Source organism: Diabrotica virgifera, chromosome 1 (genome assembly GCF_917563875.1).
Source record: "Diabrotica virgifera virgifera chromosome 1, PGI_DIABVI_V3a".
In the NCBI taxonomy this organism is placed as follows: domain Eukaryota; kingdom Metazoa; phylum Arthropoda; class Insecta; order Coleoptera; family Chrysomelidae; genus Diabrotica; species Diabrotica virgifera.
Genome location: NC_065443.1, coordinates 61,337,292 through 61,357,821, shown reverse-complemented (window position 1 = coordinate 61,357,821; position 20,530 = coordinate 61,337,292). Strand labels below are relative to the sequence as shown.

General features: G+C 33.3%; 1 protein-coding gene across 7 annotated transcripts in view; it reads right to left on the bottom strand.

Annotated features, from left to right (window-relative positions):
- The window catches only part of LOC114331282 (ATP-binding cassette sub-family G member 1), a 330,676-nt gene that overhangs the window by 7,807 nt on the left and 302,339 nt on the right, over positions 1–20,530 (bottom strand). For all 7 annotated transcript variants that reach the window (XM_028280802.2, XM_028280803.2, XM_028280805.2 and 4 more), the window contains exons 8-11: positions 19,345–19,513; positions 16,240–16,340; positions 8,597–8,752; positions 3,975–4,107 (exon numbers count right to left, since the gene is read on the bottom strand). In XM_028280802.2, the coding sequence (XP_028136603.1) occupies positions 3,975–4,107; positions 8,597–8,752; positions 16,240–16,340; positions 19,345–19,513 (559 nt within the window). The remainder of the gene's footprint in view (positions 1–3,974; positions 4,108–8,596; positions 8,753–16,239; positions 16,341–19,344; positions 19,514–20,530) is intronic.

Genomic DNA, 20,530 nt, shown 5'->3' with positions numbered 1-20,530 from the left:
TAAATCTAAACACAAAATAACTCTTTGGGAAATCAAGCAAAACTTTATGTTCCATTTGCGGCAAATTGTGGATCTTTTCAGATCTACTCTTCCATATTGTTATACAGTCGATCCCGCTTATTGGAATAGCCTTCGTACCAAGCAAAAGTATTCCTATAACCGGGATATTCAAATAACCGATCATTCGTGTCTAGTGGAAACGTTTCAGGACCTCAAAGTTCTATTCCTTAATTAGGAATATTCCTATAATCGTTATTCTAATAAGCTGATTCGACTGTATTTTAAATTACATTATTTTATTTTATTTTATTTTAAATTATTATACATGGGTAGTAGGGGAGGCAAGTATGCTAAATTTGCAGTTACTCGAGCTTTATGGGGACCTATTGAGTTGTGAAGATTATGTCCTAAAACCAAAAAAAGTTATGTTAAATTTTTCATTTTAGTGGGGACTTTCCATTTTTTAATTTAATTTCTTGTTTCAGTTTCTTGATCTGACGTTCATTTCGCGAAATATCGCTGGGTTCCTATTTAGAATTTTAGAGTTACCCCCCACCCCTTTCCGTGGGGGGTCGTGGTTGGTATCATTCGATAGACTTTTCAAAAATATTGAACACGTGTTTTTCAGTCTTTCGATCTAACGTTCATTTTGCGAATTATTCGCTTTTTTTTTCAAACTTTGTGACTCGCCCATTTCCTTACGTCTGCGCCCCTCTCAAATCGTCAGATTTTTGATATATATGTTATAGTCAAAGCCCGAATTTCAGGCACTCCTAGGTTTGACTAGGCAACCCTCAGGTCTGACTGACGGTCTTAGTCAAAGCCCGAAATAAATTACAGTTTCGGCCTTTGACTAGTCAAACATAGGAGAGACTAAGTTGGTCAGGCAAAGGTCGAAATTTAATTTTATGAAATCGGGGTTTGACTAGTCAAACCCCGATCAGCTATTAAAATGTCGTAATTTGTAATTTAATTAAAATGTCGTAATTAGGTTTAATAAAACGTCATTTTTTAATTTTAATGTTTAATTTTATTCTTATATTGTCGAAATAATTTTTTTTATATTAGTGTTTATTCTCACATGTTGATGTTGACGCATTATGGCATTTAGAGTTACACAATACATTAGACCTTTTACACATAATTTTGAAGAGCATTTCTTATTGCAGTAGCATTTTATAAAGTCTTGTCCTCTAAATTTAGAATCTTTTGTACTAATTTTTCTTAGAGACAATTAAGAAAATTCTCATTGCATTCTCTTATTCGATTTCTTGAAAAAAGTGTGTTTATTGTTCCTTATTTCGTACCAACTCTATATGAACCGTCAATTGTTTTATCTTTTAGATACCCAAAATATTTCGAGCACCTTCTTTGGCTCTATCAAAGCTAAGGATAGGTATTGTTACAGTTTTTCCATTCGAAATTGCAGGAAATTTTTTTCACTTAATTGTTTCATAGCATTAAGGCGGGTTACGCTTACGTATTTTGCCCATGCTATTGTCAGATATTTTATTATCTATTTTCAAACTCAAGCAGTAGGTACATTTGTATCTATGCATTGCATAAAAGTAATACACTCGTAATGTCAACCCACCTGTAGGCTGAGCACTATCAAAAGTAAGGATCACCATAGTACTAACGAAGGCCCTGAACCGTCGTCACTAGTGGAGGAAGAAAGTTGTCTAACAATTCAGATTACTTCTTCAGGTGTGGTTTGTTGTACAGTCGAACCCGCTTATTGGAATAGCCTTCGTGCTAATCAAAAGTATTCCTATAACCGGGATATTCTAATAACCGATCATTGGTTGCTTTTAGAAACGTTTCGGTACCTCAAATTTCTATTCCTTAAACCGGGATATTCCTTTAAGATGTATTCTAATAAGCGGGTTTGACTGTATTTGCCAAAAAGAGAGCTCTGACGCATATTCGAGCATAATTTGTAATCAGATGGTATAGACATGCGTTGTGCAAAGACAGAAAAGATTAAAATAAATAAAGGGAAAGGCGATTGAAGGTCTTTATGCCCAGGCCAATGCTACGAAACAAGTGAAAAAAAAATTCCTCCAATTTCGATCAGATAAACTTTAACCATACCTATTCCCAGCTTTGATAGAGCTAAAGGAGATACTCTAAATATTTTGGGTATCATACAAGATAAAACAGTTGACGGTTTATGTAGAGTTGGTACGAAATATGGAACAATAAACACACTTTTTTCAACAAATAAGAGAATGCAAAGAAAATTTTCTTAATTTCGAAGACGTTCTGTCTCTAAGAGAAATTAGTACAAAAGATCTAAATTTGGGGGACAAGGCTTTAAGGCTTTATAAAATGCTACTGCAATAAGAATTGCTCTTCAAAATTATGTAAGTGTAAAAGGTCTAACGCAGGGCTTCTCAATCTGTGGTACATGTACCAATGGTGGTACATATCATTGTGTGCAGTGGTACACAAAACGCAAAACAGCAAAAATTTATCATATTTATAGTTAATTAGATTAATTACCGCCATAGGTATTTTAGTTAGGTGGTACCAAAAATAATTATAAGAATTTTGTGGTAGGTACATCACTCAAAAAAATTGAAAGCCACCTGTCTAACCTATTGTGTAACTCTAAATCCCATAATGCCTCAACTTCAATATGTGAGAATAAACTCTTATTTTTTTATTTTAATTACGACAGTATAAAAATAATAAATATTACAATTAAAAAATGACGTTTTATTAAACCTATTCTAACAAATTACGACATTTTAATAGCTGATCGGGGTTTGACTAGTCAAACCCCGATTTCATAAAATTAAATTTCGACCTTTGCCTGACCAACTTAGTCTCTCCTAGGTTTGACTAGTCAAAGGCCGAAACTGTAATTTATTTCGGGCTTTGACTAAGACCGTCAGTCAGACCTGAGGATTGCCTAGTCAAACCTAGGAGTGCCTGAAATTCGGGCTTTGACTATAACATATACACTATTCTGTATGTACTTCACTTACCTTATCTTAATCTGACGATTTCGAGTTTTTCTAAGGATCTTTTTTTTCGGACTCCATTTAACGAACTCCCCTGTATTAAGAGTCCATATATGGTAGGGGTACATTTACATGGTACAAGGTTTCTCCTGATGTGATTTTTAGACGCGCTCGAGTAACAGCAAAAATTCCCGCTTGGGCTCCCCGGTCAATAGTTTTATATAATAATATGACAGTTTAAGCTTTAGAACTATTTGGCATGTATCGTGAAGTCAAGTTGTATTTTATTGTTGTTCTGAAGCTATTTTCTTGTGGAATTTTTGCAATTAACTATTTTTAATGGGAAATAAGCCACAATTTTACTAAAAAAATAATTTTATTAACGTTTCGACCTCCAAATCGGATGCCGTTGTCAAAATACAAAAAATATTAATATTAAACAAAAATGTTGTTGCTTAGTAAAAAATTCTTCTAATAATTTATTTAATCTGACTCATTTATATCGGCAATTCAGAAATATATTATACATTTTAAAATTATATTGCCAATATTTATGAGTTGCGTTCCTGGGACGACTTTACTGAAAGATAGTTCATTCGATTACATGAAATCAACCCCAAGTCAAGAATATCCGTCACAAAAAAATCATAGCATGTAATCTGTCTTTAAAAAGACAACCACATGCAGCAGTGACAGTAAAATTCTCGCATTAGAGATTCCATAGTAAATCACGAGGGAAAACCAGGAAAAACCTCGTGATACTATCCCGACATCGTAAGTATTAGGTCTTACTTTAATTTATTCTCAAAGTAATACTAAGTTCTCACCTTAATATGTACATATGTTATTTTAACATTATTTTAATATTATAGTACATATTAAGGTCAGAATTTTTACAGAAATAACCTAGAGAAATTAGGATTTGTTTGTACCGTTTTATACATTATCAGTCAATTACTTGAATAATTTTTTATAACTTTTTATAATAATTAAATTTATACGTACCTTCTACTGAGAAACTGATATACGAAATATACGAAAATAAGTACATTACATTCGACATATGCGTGAACATTATGAAAAATCCTCCAACTGAGATAAAGAAGCATAATCCCACTGCTCCAAAAAATACTCCGTTCTGAAATATTAAAAAAAGACACAATAAACATTTGCCATTTTCAATTAATATTTTATTTATGTTTCACGCTATATTATGATATTACATTGTTATATATACAGGGTGAGGTAGATAAAGGGCCAATTATAAATATTTCGCGAACTAAAGGTAACTAAAGGGAAGAATGAACTACTTAATAAAAATATGTTTATCTATTTGCTACTTCCGGCAATACCGGAAGTTGCTTACAACTTTGTTTTTTTTTTAAATGGGACCCTGTATATTTTTACTTTTTTTTGGATTCTCCCCGATGTCTTCTTTCCTAAATTAGGAGGTTTTATAATATTATACAGAGTAGTTTAAAAGATAATTACGTTTTTATATTAATTTCGCAGCAATATTCACACCCTGTATAATTGTACTGATTTGACATCAAAAACTCTATTTATGTTCAAATGATTTTTAATATAGTCTAGTAGTGTTAAAATTATTAATATTGCGAAATGTTGAATTTTAGTATACAGGGTTGGTCGAAACTCGGAATGAGTATTTTCTGAGTTTTCTTAAATGGAACACCCTGTATTTTAGTATTGTAATGAAATAATCTTTTATGGCGCTTTTTTATTTCTTAAGCATTCCCTATACCTAACAACTTGATTTTGAGTTATTCGTGATTCTTTAAGCCAAACATTAATTGCAACAAAAATACGTCAAATTTTATTAGGTTGAAATAATTTATCATCAGCAATTCCCTGATAGATGACCACCAAGAAGAGAAACTTAATTTACTAGAACGGTTTCAGCAGACTGGACACTTAGATTACGAGAAATCTGATCGAGAACAAAAAATCTTGTAAATGATTAAAATGAATTAAATGTAATGCTTAGTGTCACTGAGAATTAGCATATTAGTACGAACGTTCTCGTAATATAAGTGTCCAGTCCGTCGAAACCGTTCTAGTAAACTTTGAAAAGTTTATCTTCTTGGTTGTCGTCTATCGGGGAATTGCTGATGATAAATTCTTATTGCTAGTAGCACACATTTTTGCTATACTCTCCTAGAACAAAAACCATACTAATAAGTTCCCCATTAGAAAAATTCATATTGGTAATGGTAAAGCACTAAAACTATAACGATAGTACACACACCGGCAAAATTAAAGGAACACAAATTCTGCAGGAAAAGATAATGAACGTTTGCTTTATCAATAATATATGTCCGCAAATGCTTCGTTTCCGAGATACAGGATGTTGATTTTTTTCTTACAAACTGACGATTTATTTATTGCTCTAAAACCGGTTGAGATATGCAAATGAAATTTAGTAGGTTTTAAGACGTAGTTATTGCGCATTTTTTACATACAATTAAGAATTTTATATTCTCTATTGGTGTGCTTACGTAATATATCTAAGATGTTTATTCGTATGCACGCCAATGATAAATATAAAATTCTTAATGGTATGTCAAAAAATGCGCAATACCTACCTCTTAAAACCTACAAAAATTTGGTTTGCAAATATCAACCGGTTTTAGAGCAATAAATAAATCATCAGTTTGTAATAAAAAATTCAACATCCCGTATATTGGAAACGAAGCATTTGCAGACATATGTTTATAAAGCAAAACGGTCACTATTTTTTCATGCAGAATTATCCCTTAAAGTTTGTTGCACTTATTTAGAAACACCCTGTATTGATGAAGAACATGTCTAGTTGTTAAAGTACCTAACTTTTTTATTATCCAACAGAAGCAAATGAATCAAAAAAGAAAATGTTAAGGAAGCCTAAGACTACAATTGAGTTTTAATTTCGATATTTTATATATGCTAGAATATTCCACAGGTCGTTTCAAATTTTAAGGAAAAAGCATAGTATGATTGTTACATTCGGTATAAAATGGCATTTGCTTGTCAAGCAACAATATTATTACACCGATATTCTTAAATAATAAGGCTATAACATACTAATAAATGTAAATCACTTAAATCGGACAACTGGTTTAGAAAATTCGAGGCATTCAAACATGTCCCATTTTTGTTCCTTTAATTTTGCCTGTTAGTATGGTATAGTTAGACCCAAACCCAGACATCCAAAGTGAAAGTTATCCTCCAACACCAAATTGTTCTCCATTTTGAGCGTCGGGTTTGGGATAGGGGGGTAGAGGGGGGAGAAATCTGCAAATTCGTAGTTTTTACGTTTTTCGTCAATATTTCTAAAACTAAGCGGTATAGCATAAACAACCCTCTACACAAAAATTTTCTACATTAAATTTGAAATAAAAAAGGCCCTATGCACAACCCTTCTAAAATGAACGGTTCCAAAGTTACGGAGGTAGTATAGTATAATTGGTCCAAAAAAAGGCCTATATGTATAACCAAAGTACAACGGGAATAAATTTTAGAAATTGCCAACCACTAATTCCCAATGAGAGATGGTTTAAACAAGAATCAAATAGGCTATTTATAAAAACAATAAACAGAATGAGGTCAAATCACGCACTAACCCCAGCATACAAACACAGCATAGGTATCAGTGATAACCCATATTGCGCCTGTGGTGGAATGGGAGATCTACAGCACCTCATATTGGAGTGTGGACAGTACAGACAAAATATTAAAGTGATGTATGAAAAGTTAATTGATCTAAATTGTCCTTTACCTGTCAATTTAAACGAAATTCTTTTTCCAAAAAATAAGCAGACGTTAAAATGTCTTTACGAATATGTAACGTCCTGTAAATTTAAATTTTAAATGGGCTTAGATAATAAAATTAAAAATTGTAAAATTATCACACAAAATTGAAAAATGTATCCATTAATATATTATAACACCCTGTAAATTTAGATAATAAGTAGGCTTAGATATTAACTTAAAATTGTTATTGTAATACCATGAAAAAAAAAAACAAATAGTCTGGCTAATTGGCTATGTCAAAGCCATTAATAAAAAAAAATTAGTGAGTATTTTCCGGTATAACCGGAAGTTGGAACTGTTAAAATTGGAACTAGATTTCATTTTTCCGTTTAAATTAGTTAAAACTCATTCACACTATTTGCGTTTACTTTTACATCTATATACAGTGTGGGCCAAAGAAAGCAGTCCACCTCGATATTTTATAGTACATATATTGATTAGATTTTACGGAAATGAAGAAAGAGGTCAATTTTTGATCTAAGGGGGACACATTTTTACGGTATCATCTGTCATTTGTCAACCCCCTCTCTTCCACTTCCCTCACCCTTGATTTTTAAATAGGGAATAGAGGTAGTGTGCTAGCTCATTTGAAAGGTCATTCAATTCTCTATTCAGTAATATTAACATTGACATAATTATTTATACAGGGTGTCCAAGAAAAATTATTTTGAATTAAATTTATTGACACAAAAAGAAGAATGTATGTAATTTATTTAATTTAAAATACATTCTACTGCTGTCCCAAAACAGAAAACAATGTTTTTTGATAAATAAACATTGTTTTTCGCTTAATTTCAATGTTCAAGCTGCCACCCATCTGCCTCTTGGTAGGTTGAATATTGAATTTAAGCAACAAACAATGTTTATTTATCAAAAAAAAAAACATTTTATTTGTTTTCTGTCAGCAGTAGAATGTATTTTGAGTTAAATAAATTACATACATTCTTCTTTTTGTGTCAATTAATTTAATTCAAAATAATTTTTCTTGGACACCCTGTATAAATAATTATGTCAGTGTTAATATTACTGAATAGAGAATTGAATAACTCTTCAAATGAGCTATCACACGACCCCTATTCCCTATTTAAAAATAAGTGGTGGGGAAAGTGGAAGGGAGGGTGTTGGCAAATGACAGGTGTATGTACCGTAAAAATGTGTCCCCCTTAGATCAAAAATCGACCTGTTTCTTCATTTCCTTTAAAACTAATAAATACTGACAAATATCGAGGTGGACTGTTTTCTTTGGCCCACGCTGTATAAGAAGTGATAGGCATTTAAAAATTGCCATACTGAATATGAAACAGGTAGATTTTCTTTCTATAGGTCTACAATAACTAAAAAAGTAGTCAGCTACCTGGATATTTGAGTGTCCTGAGAAATCCTTATTTCTCTGGACTAAGCGTCTAATGCCGTTAATTTATCGCATTATTTGACATTAAGAGAAGTGTAGCCACAACTTAGCGCGCTCATTTGTTATTGCCATTATTAATCACGTTAAGCATTGGCGATAGCTCGAGTAGCGGTCGCTTAGACACATCAAGGGCCTTCAGTACGTCACTTATCGCGTTAAAACGCGCTAAAATAAGTGTGGCCAGTCCCTTTAATGCGCACAATTTTAGTGTCTAAATTAGTACGATAAAGAACCTTAAACGTTAACGTTAGTGTGGCCCCAGCATAACAGTTTTACCGGCACCGATCAGCAGTCAGCGTGTGTCCAATGTCCCGTTCTCACATGTGGCTCACATCACGCTTATAAGGCTAACACTGAATTCTTCACGTGGATTTTACTCTACGATATTTATATACAAAATACTTACAATTGGATTAGTGATTGTTCCCAATATCAGTCCAAATCCTGACGAGGACAATGATGCTAGCACTAGAACAAAAAGTACACTGAAAAACCGGTCAACCTCCAATGGTTGGTCACTGACAAAATAGCATCCAATACAGTAAACTGTGCTAAATAACATCTGCAAATATAAAAATATCAATCAATAAGTTTTGGTAAGTTAAGTAATCTGTCATTGTCATGCAATATTAGTAACTACTAAAAGACTTAGCTGTGTACATTTTTGTTAGACAAATACAAATAATAATAATATTATATATAGAGTTAATGAGATTTAAGTTAGTGCGTGAATGCAAAACACACAATACTCAATAAGAAAAATCGCATAGCAAAAATTAAATCGGAGCACCTGGTGTCTAGGGTCACGTAATTTTTTGGAGCTTCGAGGGATTTCGGCACTAAATTTATGCAAACAGATTACATGAGGGATTTTGGTGTTACTGAACACGAATTTACCATCAGAATTGACCCCCGGAGCACTTGGTACCCGCGTTCACTGCTAAAGCAAGTCATCTTCTGAAGCTTCGAAATTTTTCAGCTTTGAATGCATGCAAATAGATTACTAGGTGGTTCTTGGGGTCGCTGAATACGAATCCGCTATCAAAACCGACCCCCAGATCACCTGGTGCCCAAGGTCACAGCTAAGGCATGTTATCTTCTGGAGTTGGAGAGTTTTTGAGAACCAGATACACGGGGGGTTGGTTTTGCAGGTGTATTTCTGTTTAGGGACCCGAAAACCCTCGAGTAATCTGTTTGTATCTATTAAGTATCAAAAACCCTCGAAATTTCAGATGACGTACCGTAGCAGTGAACCTGGGCACCAGATGCTCCGGTGGTCGGTTCTGATAGGATATTCGTCTTCAGAGACCACAAAAATTTCCCGAGTAACAAAATCTGGCACTTAATACGGGGTCCGGACAAATAATCCCCGGACAAATAATCCCGGACAAAAAATCCCCACAAATTATCCCTGGACAAAAAACCCCCGGATAAAAAATCCCCGGACAAATTATCCCCGGAGAAAAAATCCCCACAAAAAATCCCGGACAAATAATCCCCACAAATTTTTTTGGACAAAATATCCCCACAAAAAATTCCGGACAAAAAATCCCCAGGAAATATTTGCGGCTATAAAAGATTTCCCGAAATTTTAAAAAATTTCGAATTCCAATTCCATGCTGAAAACTTCAAATTTTACATAACAAAAAGTATGAGTTTTTCAAAAATTGTGGAAGATATGGGGAATAAGGTAAGACCCCGTTTTTAAATCAGGCGCTTAACGCGCGTTTTGATAACGCGCGATTACAACTACATACATTTTACTGAAGACCGTTCACATGCTAACGCGCGTTTTAGATCATTAAGACGTGCGTTGGCATGTGAACGGTCTCAAGTAAAATGTATGTAGTTGCAATCGCGCGTTATCAAAATGCGCGTTAAGCGCCTGTCATGAAAACGGGGCCTTAGCTCATTCCCCATATTTTCCACGATTTTTGAAAAACTCACACTTTTTTGTCATGTATAAACAAATAAAGTTAACAAAAATATAACACAAATAAAGTTTTCAGCATGGAATTGAAATTCGAAATTTGTTAAAATTTCAGGAAAACTTTTAGAGAAAAAATATTTCTTAGGGATTTTTTGTCCGGGATTTTTTGTGGGGATATTTTGTCCAAAAAAATTTGTGGGGATTATTTGTCCGGGATTTTTTGTGGGGATTTTGTGTCCGGGGATTATTTGTCCGGGGATTTTTTGTCCGGGGATTTTTTGTCCAGGGATAATTTGTGGCGATTTTTTGTCCGGGATTATTTGTCCTAGCTTCCTTAATACACTTATTTTGGAAGCTAGAACAAAAAATCCCCGGACAAATAATCCCGGACAAAAAATCCCCACAAATTATCCACGGACAAAAAATTCCCGGACAAAAAATCCCCACAAAAAATCCCCACAAATAATCCCCACAAATAATCCCCAGACAAATAATCCCCGGACAAAAAATCCCCACAAAAAATCCCAGACAAAAAATCCCCACAAATTTTTTTGGACAAAATATCCCCTCAAATAATCCCGGACAAAGAATCCCCAGAAATATTTGCTACCGAATAGTTCTCTAAAAGTTTTCCCGTGAATGCAATCGACGCAAATGTTTTTCAGCCTCAGTGCATAAGAGTTATAGCAATCGCCATGAAACCAGTTTTCGGCACGAAAATAATGATCAGCAATTAAAATTAAGCATGAATTGTAATTTCGATTACCAAATTTCGAATTTCAATTCAATAATCGCGAAAGATATGGGGAATAAACTAAGGCTGTGGGAATCATGTTGTATTTACTGTCTATTCGTGATAATAACTGCTGGTCCTGAAAACGATAATCTTGATTGTAATGCAAAAAATTCTGTTCCTTTTTGTAAATGTAAGGTCAAAAATATTTAGTCATCATCATCATCAATAGCGTTATAACTCTTAGATATTAGAGAGTTATCAAGTAACTCTATGAGAATACGGTAACGTTATAATTAACATGTAAAGTATACAGTAAAATAACGTTACCGTATTCTCCTAGGGTTACTTGATAACTCTCGAGTCTTCCATGTTTGTCGGTCCTGTGCCACTATGGTATATTCCACGAATATACGTCTGTTTTGAATTATCGCGACACCGAATATTTTAGTGTGCAACATAAGAAGTACGAAAGCATTTTGCTCTAATAATTACTCCCATAAACAACAATATAATTTTCAATTTACTTTCGTTCTTCATATTTGGCACAGTAAAATATTCGTTGTCGCGATAATCCAAAACAGACGTATATTCGTGGAATGGGGTATATTTCCCATTGTTTCATTCCCATTTACTTTAGACCTTCTCTGACTACATCTTTCCACCTTTCTCTAGGCCGCCCGTAACCTTATCCCATCTGCCCTCTCCCCGAGCAGCTATGTGTGGTTTGATTTATGGATAAATTTTTAAAGTTTTTTATGGATGCACACAGATCCTCAATTACGTTTTTTAAAAACCGGATATCGAATAGTAATGCCCGTAAATTTCTTCCCAAAACCACCAGAAAAATCAAAATAATCGAAAAGCTTTGTATAACTTTCCTGGCGAAGTTCAATAGATTTTTTGCATTAGTATAATCAAGATTATCGTTTTCAGTACCAGCAGTTATCATCACGAATAGACAATGTTTTTAACAGAGTTATTCAAAGCACAGTGAACAAAAGATTTAAGCCAATTACAACATGATTCCCATAACCTTAGCCTATTCCCTATATCTTCCACCATTCACGGGAAAACTTTTAGAGAACTATTCGGCAGCAAACATTTCTTGGGGATTTTTTTGTCCGGGATTTTTGTGGGGATATTTTGTCCAAAAAAATTTGTGGGGATCTTTTGTCTGGGATTTTTTGTGGGTATTTTTTGTCCGGGGATTATTTGACCGGGGAATATTTGTGGAGATTATTTGTGGGGATTTTGTGCGGGGATTTTTTGTCCAGGAATTTTTTGTCCAGGGATCTTTTGTCGGGGATTATTTGTTCGGGGATTATTTGTCCGGACCCCCTTATTTTGACAAGTTTATGCACTTTTGGATGCATTTTATGCACTTTAAAATGCAACTATGCACCGCCCATTTTTCTATAGTAGACTTTTTTCCTGACATAATCCTGAACACAATGCAAAAACTTGCAAGTTTATAATGCCTGGCTGCACCAACAGATCTTAAGCTCCAGCTTAGCTAAGCTCAGCTTATACTTTAATACTGGGGCCACACTAGCGTTTAATACCGTTAATTATAGCATTATTCGGTTATTTGCATTAGAAATATGTCAAATAATGCGATAATTAACTAGTGTGGCACCAGCATAAGGATTTTCATTTATATTTAAGCTTAAGGTACCTACGTCTTAAGCTTAATATCTGTTGATGCAACCAGGCATACGTGCTGTATTTAAAAATAGATTTATTTTGTGCTAAATGCCAAGTGGGACGTTATAATTTTGTCGTCTGGTTTTCCTTTATGCTATTCCCGTTAAGAAAAACATAAAATATTATTTAATATGATTACTGACATTTAACATATCAGTTTCTACAGAAATAAAAATAGATATATGAAGATGAGCTTAGTCCGAGGTAGATTAGAGAGAAAAATATGGATATTTATAATACTAACATATGTCCAAACTACCCCAGATTTCAGATGCTATCCCCTTTACAGCAAAATTAAAAAGAAAGAAGAGGGAAAAGCTGAGTAAACTAAGAAAAAATTTAATAGGCAGAGAGAAGACAAGACGGTGAACATCGATGAAAGAAAACATATGATATGAATATTGTCAACATTATTGCCATGAAGTAAAATATAAATAATGTAGAAATTAGTGGAAAGCATCATAATACACAATAGATTATAAAATCAGTCCTAAATTCACAGGGAGAAAATTAAATCTTTGATGTATCTATGCGTAATTACTATAATCATTGATCATTCAAGTAGTTACAATAGTGCGGGATCCGACTCTAGGTCGACCTTCATCCATCTGCTTTCCGGATTAAACATTTTTTTTATTAAATTATTTTATATTTAAATTAAATAAGCATATTCAGTACAATTCAAAGAATATTCAAAATAATTCAAGGAAACATATTGAAAAATAAGCCAACGGTGGCAAATTTTTAAAGACACCTCACAAAACAATGGATTTTGCGGTGGACATCAGAACTCATCATTGGATGGTGTTAAACAAAAAATTCAAAAAGATTTTATTAACTTATGAGTTCAAAGTATCGCTGTCGAGGGTTTTTCAGTTATAATCATTTTTGACTTTTTAACATCACTCAAAAACAACGAATTTTTTTGGCAAAAAAGAGTGAAAATCAACATATTTATTATTGTTAAACAAAAAATAAGCAAAAAACAAAAAATATCTCGACAGTGTTACCTCTTAAAATGCCTAAAGAAAATATCTACAAAATTCCAGGTGGATCGAGGATCGATCAAGTAATTTTTGAGTTTCAATGTCTACCGCCTTTGAAAAAGGCAGTTTTGAGAAAAACGCGTTGAAAGTACATATTGTCAAATTTTATTTTTAATTTCTTTTTTGTCTGTCAAATCTTAAAGTGATGCACACCGGAATATGTTTTTGAATCGCGGAGTAATTTACAAAAGAGAATGGGAACCGCAGTTGAACGTTTCTCACTACGCTCAAGCGCGTTGAAGCGAGCGAGTCAAGGGTAGGGATATTTAACACTATTCATCGCGTTTGATATTAAAATTTAATTACTTAATATTATTTAAGATTCTTTAATAATCTTTATTTTGATGTATTATTTTGATTGGTAAACAGATCGGTGCACTCAGCTACATTTGCTTACCTGTTTACACTGCTTGAACTTTGCGCATGAACTTTGTTCATGCACTTGAACACTACATGAACGTTAACACGTAGGCCATACGTCATAGACCTATTTTATATATTTCAAACTTTTAATTTCAATAAAATTTGATTGGTAAATAAATTGGTGAAACTTGCTAAACAGAGTTTTTTTAATTAAGGGGGGTTGGAAAATTTTGAAATTCTCCATCTTTTTAAACGAAAGTGCATAACCTCAAGAATACTTTTTGAAAATTGCAGATCGATTGGAGCAAGATTACCGAAAATACAACACACAAAAATGTGCTTGAAATCTTGATTTCGGACCCTACAGCCCCATTAAGGATAGCTATGACAAGATTTTGATAGGCAGCCCTTGAAAGTCATTTGTCTAAGTATGAAATTAGATAAAAAAAGTTTCATCCGAAAAGCAGATGGGTGAAAGTCGACCTGGATTCAGATCTTAGACTATAAGTCCCACATTAATAAAGTTATTTCCAATCCCACTCGTTAGGGTAAGAACAGAACAACTGGGTTGGAGGTCGCGGTCGATGTCGATATCCATGTAAAACAAACACATTGTGTTGAATGGAAAAGAACAGAGCAGGTAAGTCGCGGTGGAGGTTTAGCGCGATGCCATCCAGGAGGTTTACATCGATGCTTTTGAAAATAAAATGAGTTTGTTTTACATGGATGTCTACTGCGCGGCCTACAAGGATGCTTTCCTGTGATTGGTCCGTTCGAAGCCAAGTTGTCATTACCTGCACTATCTGAGTTGATAGTTTTTATATAATCCCTTTTTTGAAGTTATACTTCTTTAGGCGCGATTGAGATTGAGGGTGAATTTATACTGATCTGCGCGCATGCGCACACCGACAGTTTGGTATTAGTCTTTATACGGGCTCTGATTGGGTGTTGAAATGATCTGTCAATAATTGTTCAATATGGAGGTTATCGGTAAACAAAAATGTTGTATAATATATTAGTTTTTATTGTTGTGAGGACAGAAATAAAATCAAATTTATAATTATAGTGACTTTTTAAATAGTTTTGAAAAGCCACAGGTACGTAATTCTAAATGTTTCAGTTGTATTCCAATAAAAAATTATCTTTATACCTATTTGGAAAATGTAAAAAAAATAATGTACTTACCTAGTACTTGCTATGCTATACCCCTAGTAGGCAATGCTTTAATTTACATAATCTGATTACGAACAAACTTTCTACAAATTTTCATCTAATGTATCGTTTTCTTACTCTATATATTGCTGTATTTTAATTCGACAAAAATCAAACTAATAAAAATTCATATAAACAAAATGTCAAAAAGTTGTTCAGTTTGTGTATATTCCCACATGACTTATACGCGAAGGTGGTGCAGTTTGAAATCGCTTCGACTCTCGTACGGCGGGATACACGGGAAGTAGGTTCAAGCCCAATGCAAGTTATATCATTTTTTTATTTTTTTTTATAGATTTTATGATTGTAAGTATATTATTATATATTTTTTTTTCAGAAAATACGTATTTAATTAAAATTTTTGGCAACAATTATTGTTCAGAAATCATTTGTGGCATTTTTCAATGTGTTTGTGTGTGATTTATTCTTTTATTTTTTTAATTTTTGGTATTGTTTTAATAAAAATGTTTGGAAAGTAGTAGAGAAACTGTTTAAAGTATATTGATTTCGTTGAAATCATATAATAGAAGTATAACTTCTTACGTGCGTACAAAGGGCACACATTCTTTTTTGTATTCAGTTTATTTTTGAATTTCTAAAGTAATTAAATTCAGTAAATTTTTGAAATATGAAGGAGGATTTGATTATTTACAGCTGACATTTCATCACTATCACCACTTGACTGACACAACATCGCAAAAGCATCTTTTTGTCATTCAAATTTCATTAAACTACTTCATTTGATAGTGGTTCTAGCTCGACTGGCAGCGCAGGTGACCTCCTTGCTATGTGCTGTCGACATCGACCACGACTTAACTATTTAGTAGCATCCACCGCGACCTACACCTCCACCTCGACCCACTAGTTCTGTTCTTAACCTTAGTCTACTAATTAATATATTTCCAACACCACTGATTAGTATGTACTTAATATCTACGGTAAATAAGCACTTAATAACCTAAGCGAAAATCAACACGATTCGTACCAGTTAAGTGCTTAATTAAAGTATAATATAGCTGTGGAAACCTACACTCTTATTTATACAGATTTTTTATTACCTGTTGAGGTATGTCGAAAACCAAAAAGGCAGCGTAATACGTTGTCAGTTTGTACCAATTATTGAAACTTTCTTTCTTCAATATTACTAATTCGGTAGGAACTACAAAAACTTTATTACATATCGTTTAATACTTATGTCCTGGATGAATCCATTCACAGAAGCAACCTTTCGAATAATCTATGATCGCAGAATGGAATAGAGAGCTTTGAATTTTTATATACATACACGGTATGCGGCAAAATAAACAGTACTGAAATTCGTATGCCTCAAATTTGTATGTGTCATGTGCTGAAACGTATTGAGTGGTTTCTGAACGTTGTTATAACGTTTGTCAATATCATGTTAACGTTAGATACTTCAGGATAGTTTTCAATTTTGCAGAAAATTTTTTTATAATGAAGTACATACGGAAAAGGTCACGAAAATGGTCCAAGCTTAAAATCAACAGTGGTTTCAGCAGGACAAGATAAGCTGTCACACTGCCAGAGAGTCTCTTCAGAACTAACGCCACCAGATGCGTACACATGGGGAATGCTGAAGGGGTCACCGTTTGCCATTTCGGAATTAAGGACTAAAATTAAAGATTTTTTTCGTGTCAGAGGCAGTTGTGGATCTAGAAATTTCCCTTGGGAGGGGACATTTGCTTTAGGGGGAATTTGGGGGGAACATTTTCCCTTGGGGGAACTTCCAATGAAAAACCAACTAAAAGACATAAAAAAGATAAACTCAGATTACATAAAATACATAAATAATAACTTATAGGTATTAAGTTCCCTTAATTTTTCTAACTAGAGTGTTTATTGGGTTGAATTTGTCTTTCTGTGGTTTCGGTTTCATGTGAACTAATATATTTTTATGTTTGAACAATTTTTTTTCTTTAATTTTGGACCTTGTTAGGGTGGACATTTCCTCATTTTCCCTCGCCGTAGATCCGCCACTGGCCAGAGGGCATCTTTAACATCTGTTTTATCGGGAACGTGCGTCGTCGTGAATGATGTTTGCAAGGCTATATCATATATTATAGATATATAAATATTCATAAACATTTCAAGATTCATTTCAGTACTGTTTATTTATTTTGCCGCATACTGTATTTAACATTCGCTACCGGGCAAGTGCTTTCCAGATTCCCCAGAACATGATATAGCGCGACAACATCTTTACAAAACTATCTTTGACAACAAACAACAAGATCTAATAAAAAGAAGATAATGACAGAATAGATAAATTCTTTTATAGTTTCGAAATTGTTCTTTATCTTCGTTCATACGTTGTCGTTTTTTTATACCTTATTCATAGCACTATTATTCACTTCTTATTTTGAACACGAATACTTCATACCTTCATAGCAGTGAGGTTTTTATCATTTGAGTCTTAAGGTGGACTCAGACTCAAACGACTCGTGTACTTGGCAAATACACAACTATTTGCCTACTTTGCAAGTATTATACTTGCATAATACGAGCTCTGCGATTGCTATGGCAAGCAGAGCACTCACACAACTTATACAATTTACAAGTACGTAAGCGTGAACATTTGGCTTGTTGGCGAGTCGCAGTAAAAGCCAATTGAGGGGGTCAGACATAAAAGGGTTTAAGTGCAGTTTTGATAGTTCTGATATAATCAATTTAAAGTTGTTTGAGTTTTATAAATTCTAGGAGTCATTAAACTTAAATATGTCTAGTGTACAACGTTCTATAAAATGATAAAAATATAAGGGTATATTATTAGATACTCTTACTATATCCTTCCTTTTTTAAATTATTAAAAAAATGTACTTGAATCGGTACCTGGTGTTGATAAATGTTACTGGTAAAACGGTTCAAGTGCAGATGTTAACTATTATACTAATCATTTTTATCCCAGCTGTTATCCACAGTGTAACTACAACTGTCACGTTGCATATTAGTCTTCAAAATTCGGTACAAATTAATCCTGTATTAACATGAGGTTTTTACAGAACACTAAAAATAGTTTCGTGGTAAAACGGTTCAAGCGCACTTAAATCCGTTTACTACCAATGGAAAATGCAATTGTTTTCATTAAATTAAATGTAATGGCGATAGATAGCGACTGTAGGGCGAAATATGCTTGAATTATTTTACCACCAAGTTATAATAGCATTTAAGTATGCGAATCTGTACTTAGAGCATATTTTTAGAAAAATGCACTTAAATCCTTTTACTTCTAACCCCTCAATTGAATCGTTTATTTCAGAAAGGGGTCAAGTCACAAAAACCTGCTTTTGAGAAAAACAAAAAAAACGTGTTTACATTCAACAAAAATTTTATTTATATAAAACAAAAATTCTCACTAATAACCTGTAGTGTTTGTCAAAAAGTATTGTATTTTTCAAAAATTTATCTTGTTAATTTGTTTAAGAAAAAAATAAATAATTTTTTGCACTTGGCCCCTTTCTGAAATAAAGTTGGTGTTTACATTCACCAAAAATTTTATTTATTTAAAATAAAAATTCTCACTAATAACCTGTAGTGTTTGTCAAAAAGTATTGTATTTTTCAAAAATTTATCTTGTTAATTTGTTTAAGAAAAAAATAAATAATTTTTTGCACTTGGCCCCTTTCTGAAATAAAGTTGGTGGTTACACAATTTTTAAGCAAGGAGTCATGCGTTGCATGACCCCTTTCTGCACTAAACGCTAATTTCTCTGCGCCGCCAAAGCAAGACTATGGCAGCAATTGATTCCTTTCTGCAACAAAAGCTGTATTTACGTTTAAATTAAAAAATTTCACCAAAAACTCATTTTGTCAAAATTAGTCACTTGACCCCTTTCTGAAATAAACGATTCAATTATTTGTGCATTTCGTTTGAGCGCTTCTGCAAGTATAGACAAGTAGGCACCTATGTACTTTGCAAGTGAACGAATATTCGTAATCCCTTTGACTCGGGCCATTTTTACCGACCACAAATGGAAAACAAACGAGTGACAAATAATAATTGTACTAGTAACCCACTGGCACGATGTGGTAAGTATACGCAAGTAACGATTCGCCAAGTACACGAGTCGTTTGAGCCCGGCTTAAATAAACTATATACAAATATTTACACTTTGTGAATGGATTCTTTTCCTAATATCTACTTACATTTTAATACTGCAGGCATCATTGACGTATAAGCCAAATAAACTATACCGACTTGTAAAAATCCTAAATTACTTATCACTTTTGTGGCATCCCTACCACAATTTTGGAAAGTTATACCTAAAAATAATCCTACTAACAAATGAAGTACCAGTTTTAGTTGAGATATCGTCTGAAAAGAAAAAAAAAGAGTGAGTAATTATATACTCTATATTATATTTCAGCGTTCTTTACGTCTGTTACACCAAATTAATCAACATACAAACTTTTTATCAGTAGCGCACATAAATGCATCCAACACGACCAACACAACCGAAAGTTACCCCAGTAAATGACCGTTTTGAAAAGTAATTTTCAGGGGCAACTCCGAATTACAAAAAAAATTGGCTTTAGGTTCTACTTACCCTCCACTTCAAAGTTGAATTTGTGCCGTTGGTTGCTTTCACTTGGGGGTGACAGTAACCCCTTCTCAGGGATGAAAAAACTTACGTTAAAATAAGCCCAGAAATGGATAAATTGACTGATTATAAGCAACTTTCGTTCTATATAGTTTTTTTCGAGATATTTACGATTAATAATGTTTAGCTTTCGACAAAAAAACTACGTTTTCAGACGGTTTTTTCCAAATAATTCAAGAAGTAAATATTTTACCAAGAAATATTCTTAGCAAAAGTGTAGCTTATAAAAAAAAAACGAAAAAATGGTGTATTAGTAAAGTCTATAAACCGAGTAAAAGCAAAGTTGTAGCTCAGGGAAAATACGTTATTATTGCATACTGAAAAATTAACCAATTTTCAGGAAAAACTTATTAACAATTTTTAAAGTGTTTAAAAAGGCTTTATTTGTATTTTTTACAAAACTTTATAGCATCAAAAATGAATGAGTTACTCTGAAAAATGTTGGCACCTTTCTTTTTGGTAAAAAAATTGTGAAATCTCCCTCTATTTAGCACTCTAAATAAAATTAATCCTTATCGCTATTATGTCTGGATCCCGCGTGAGAAAAAAAAGTTGATTAATAGCAAGCTGAAAATTTGTTAATAGCTTAAGGATGTCTAGTCGGACAAACTTTGATATATGGGAACACTGGAACAGGGGAAGTTTTAATTGTAGAACAGGTTAAAAATTTGGAACGGTCAGACCACGAAAACGGCACATGTATTTTGTCCGACAGAACAGACAGAACTCTC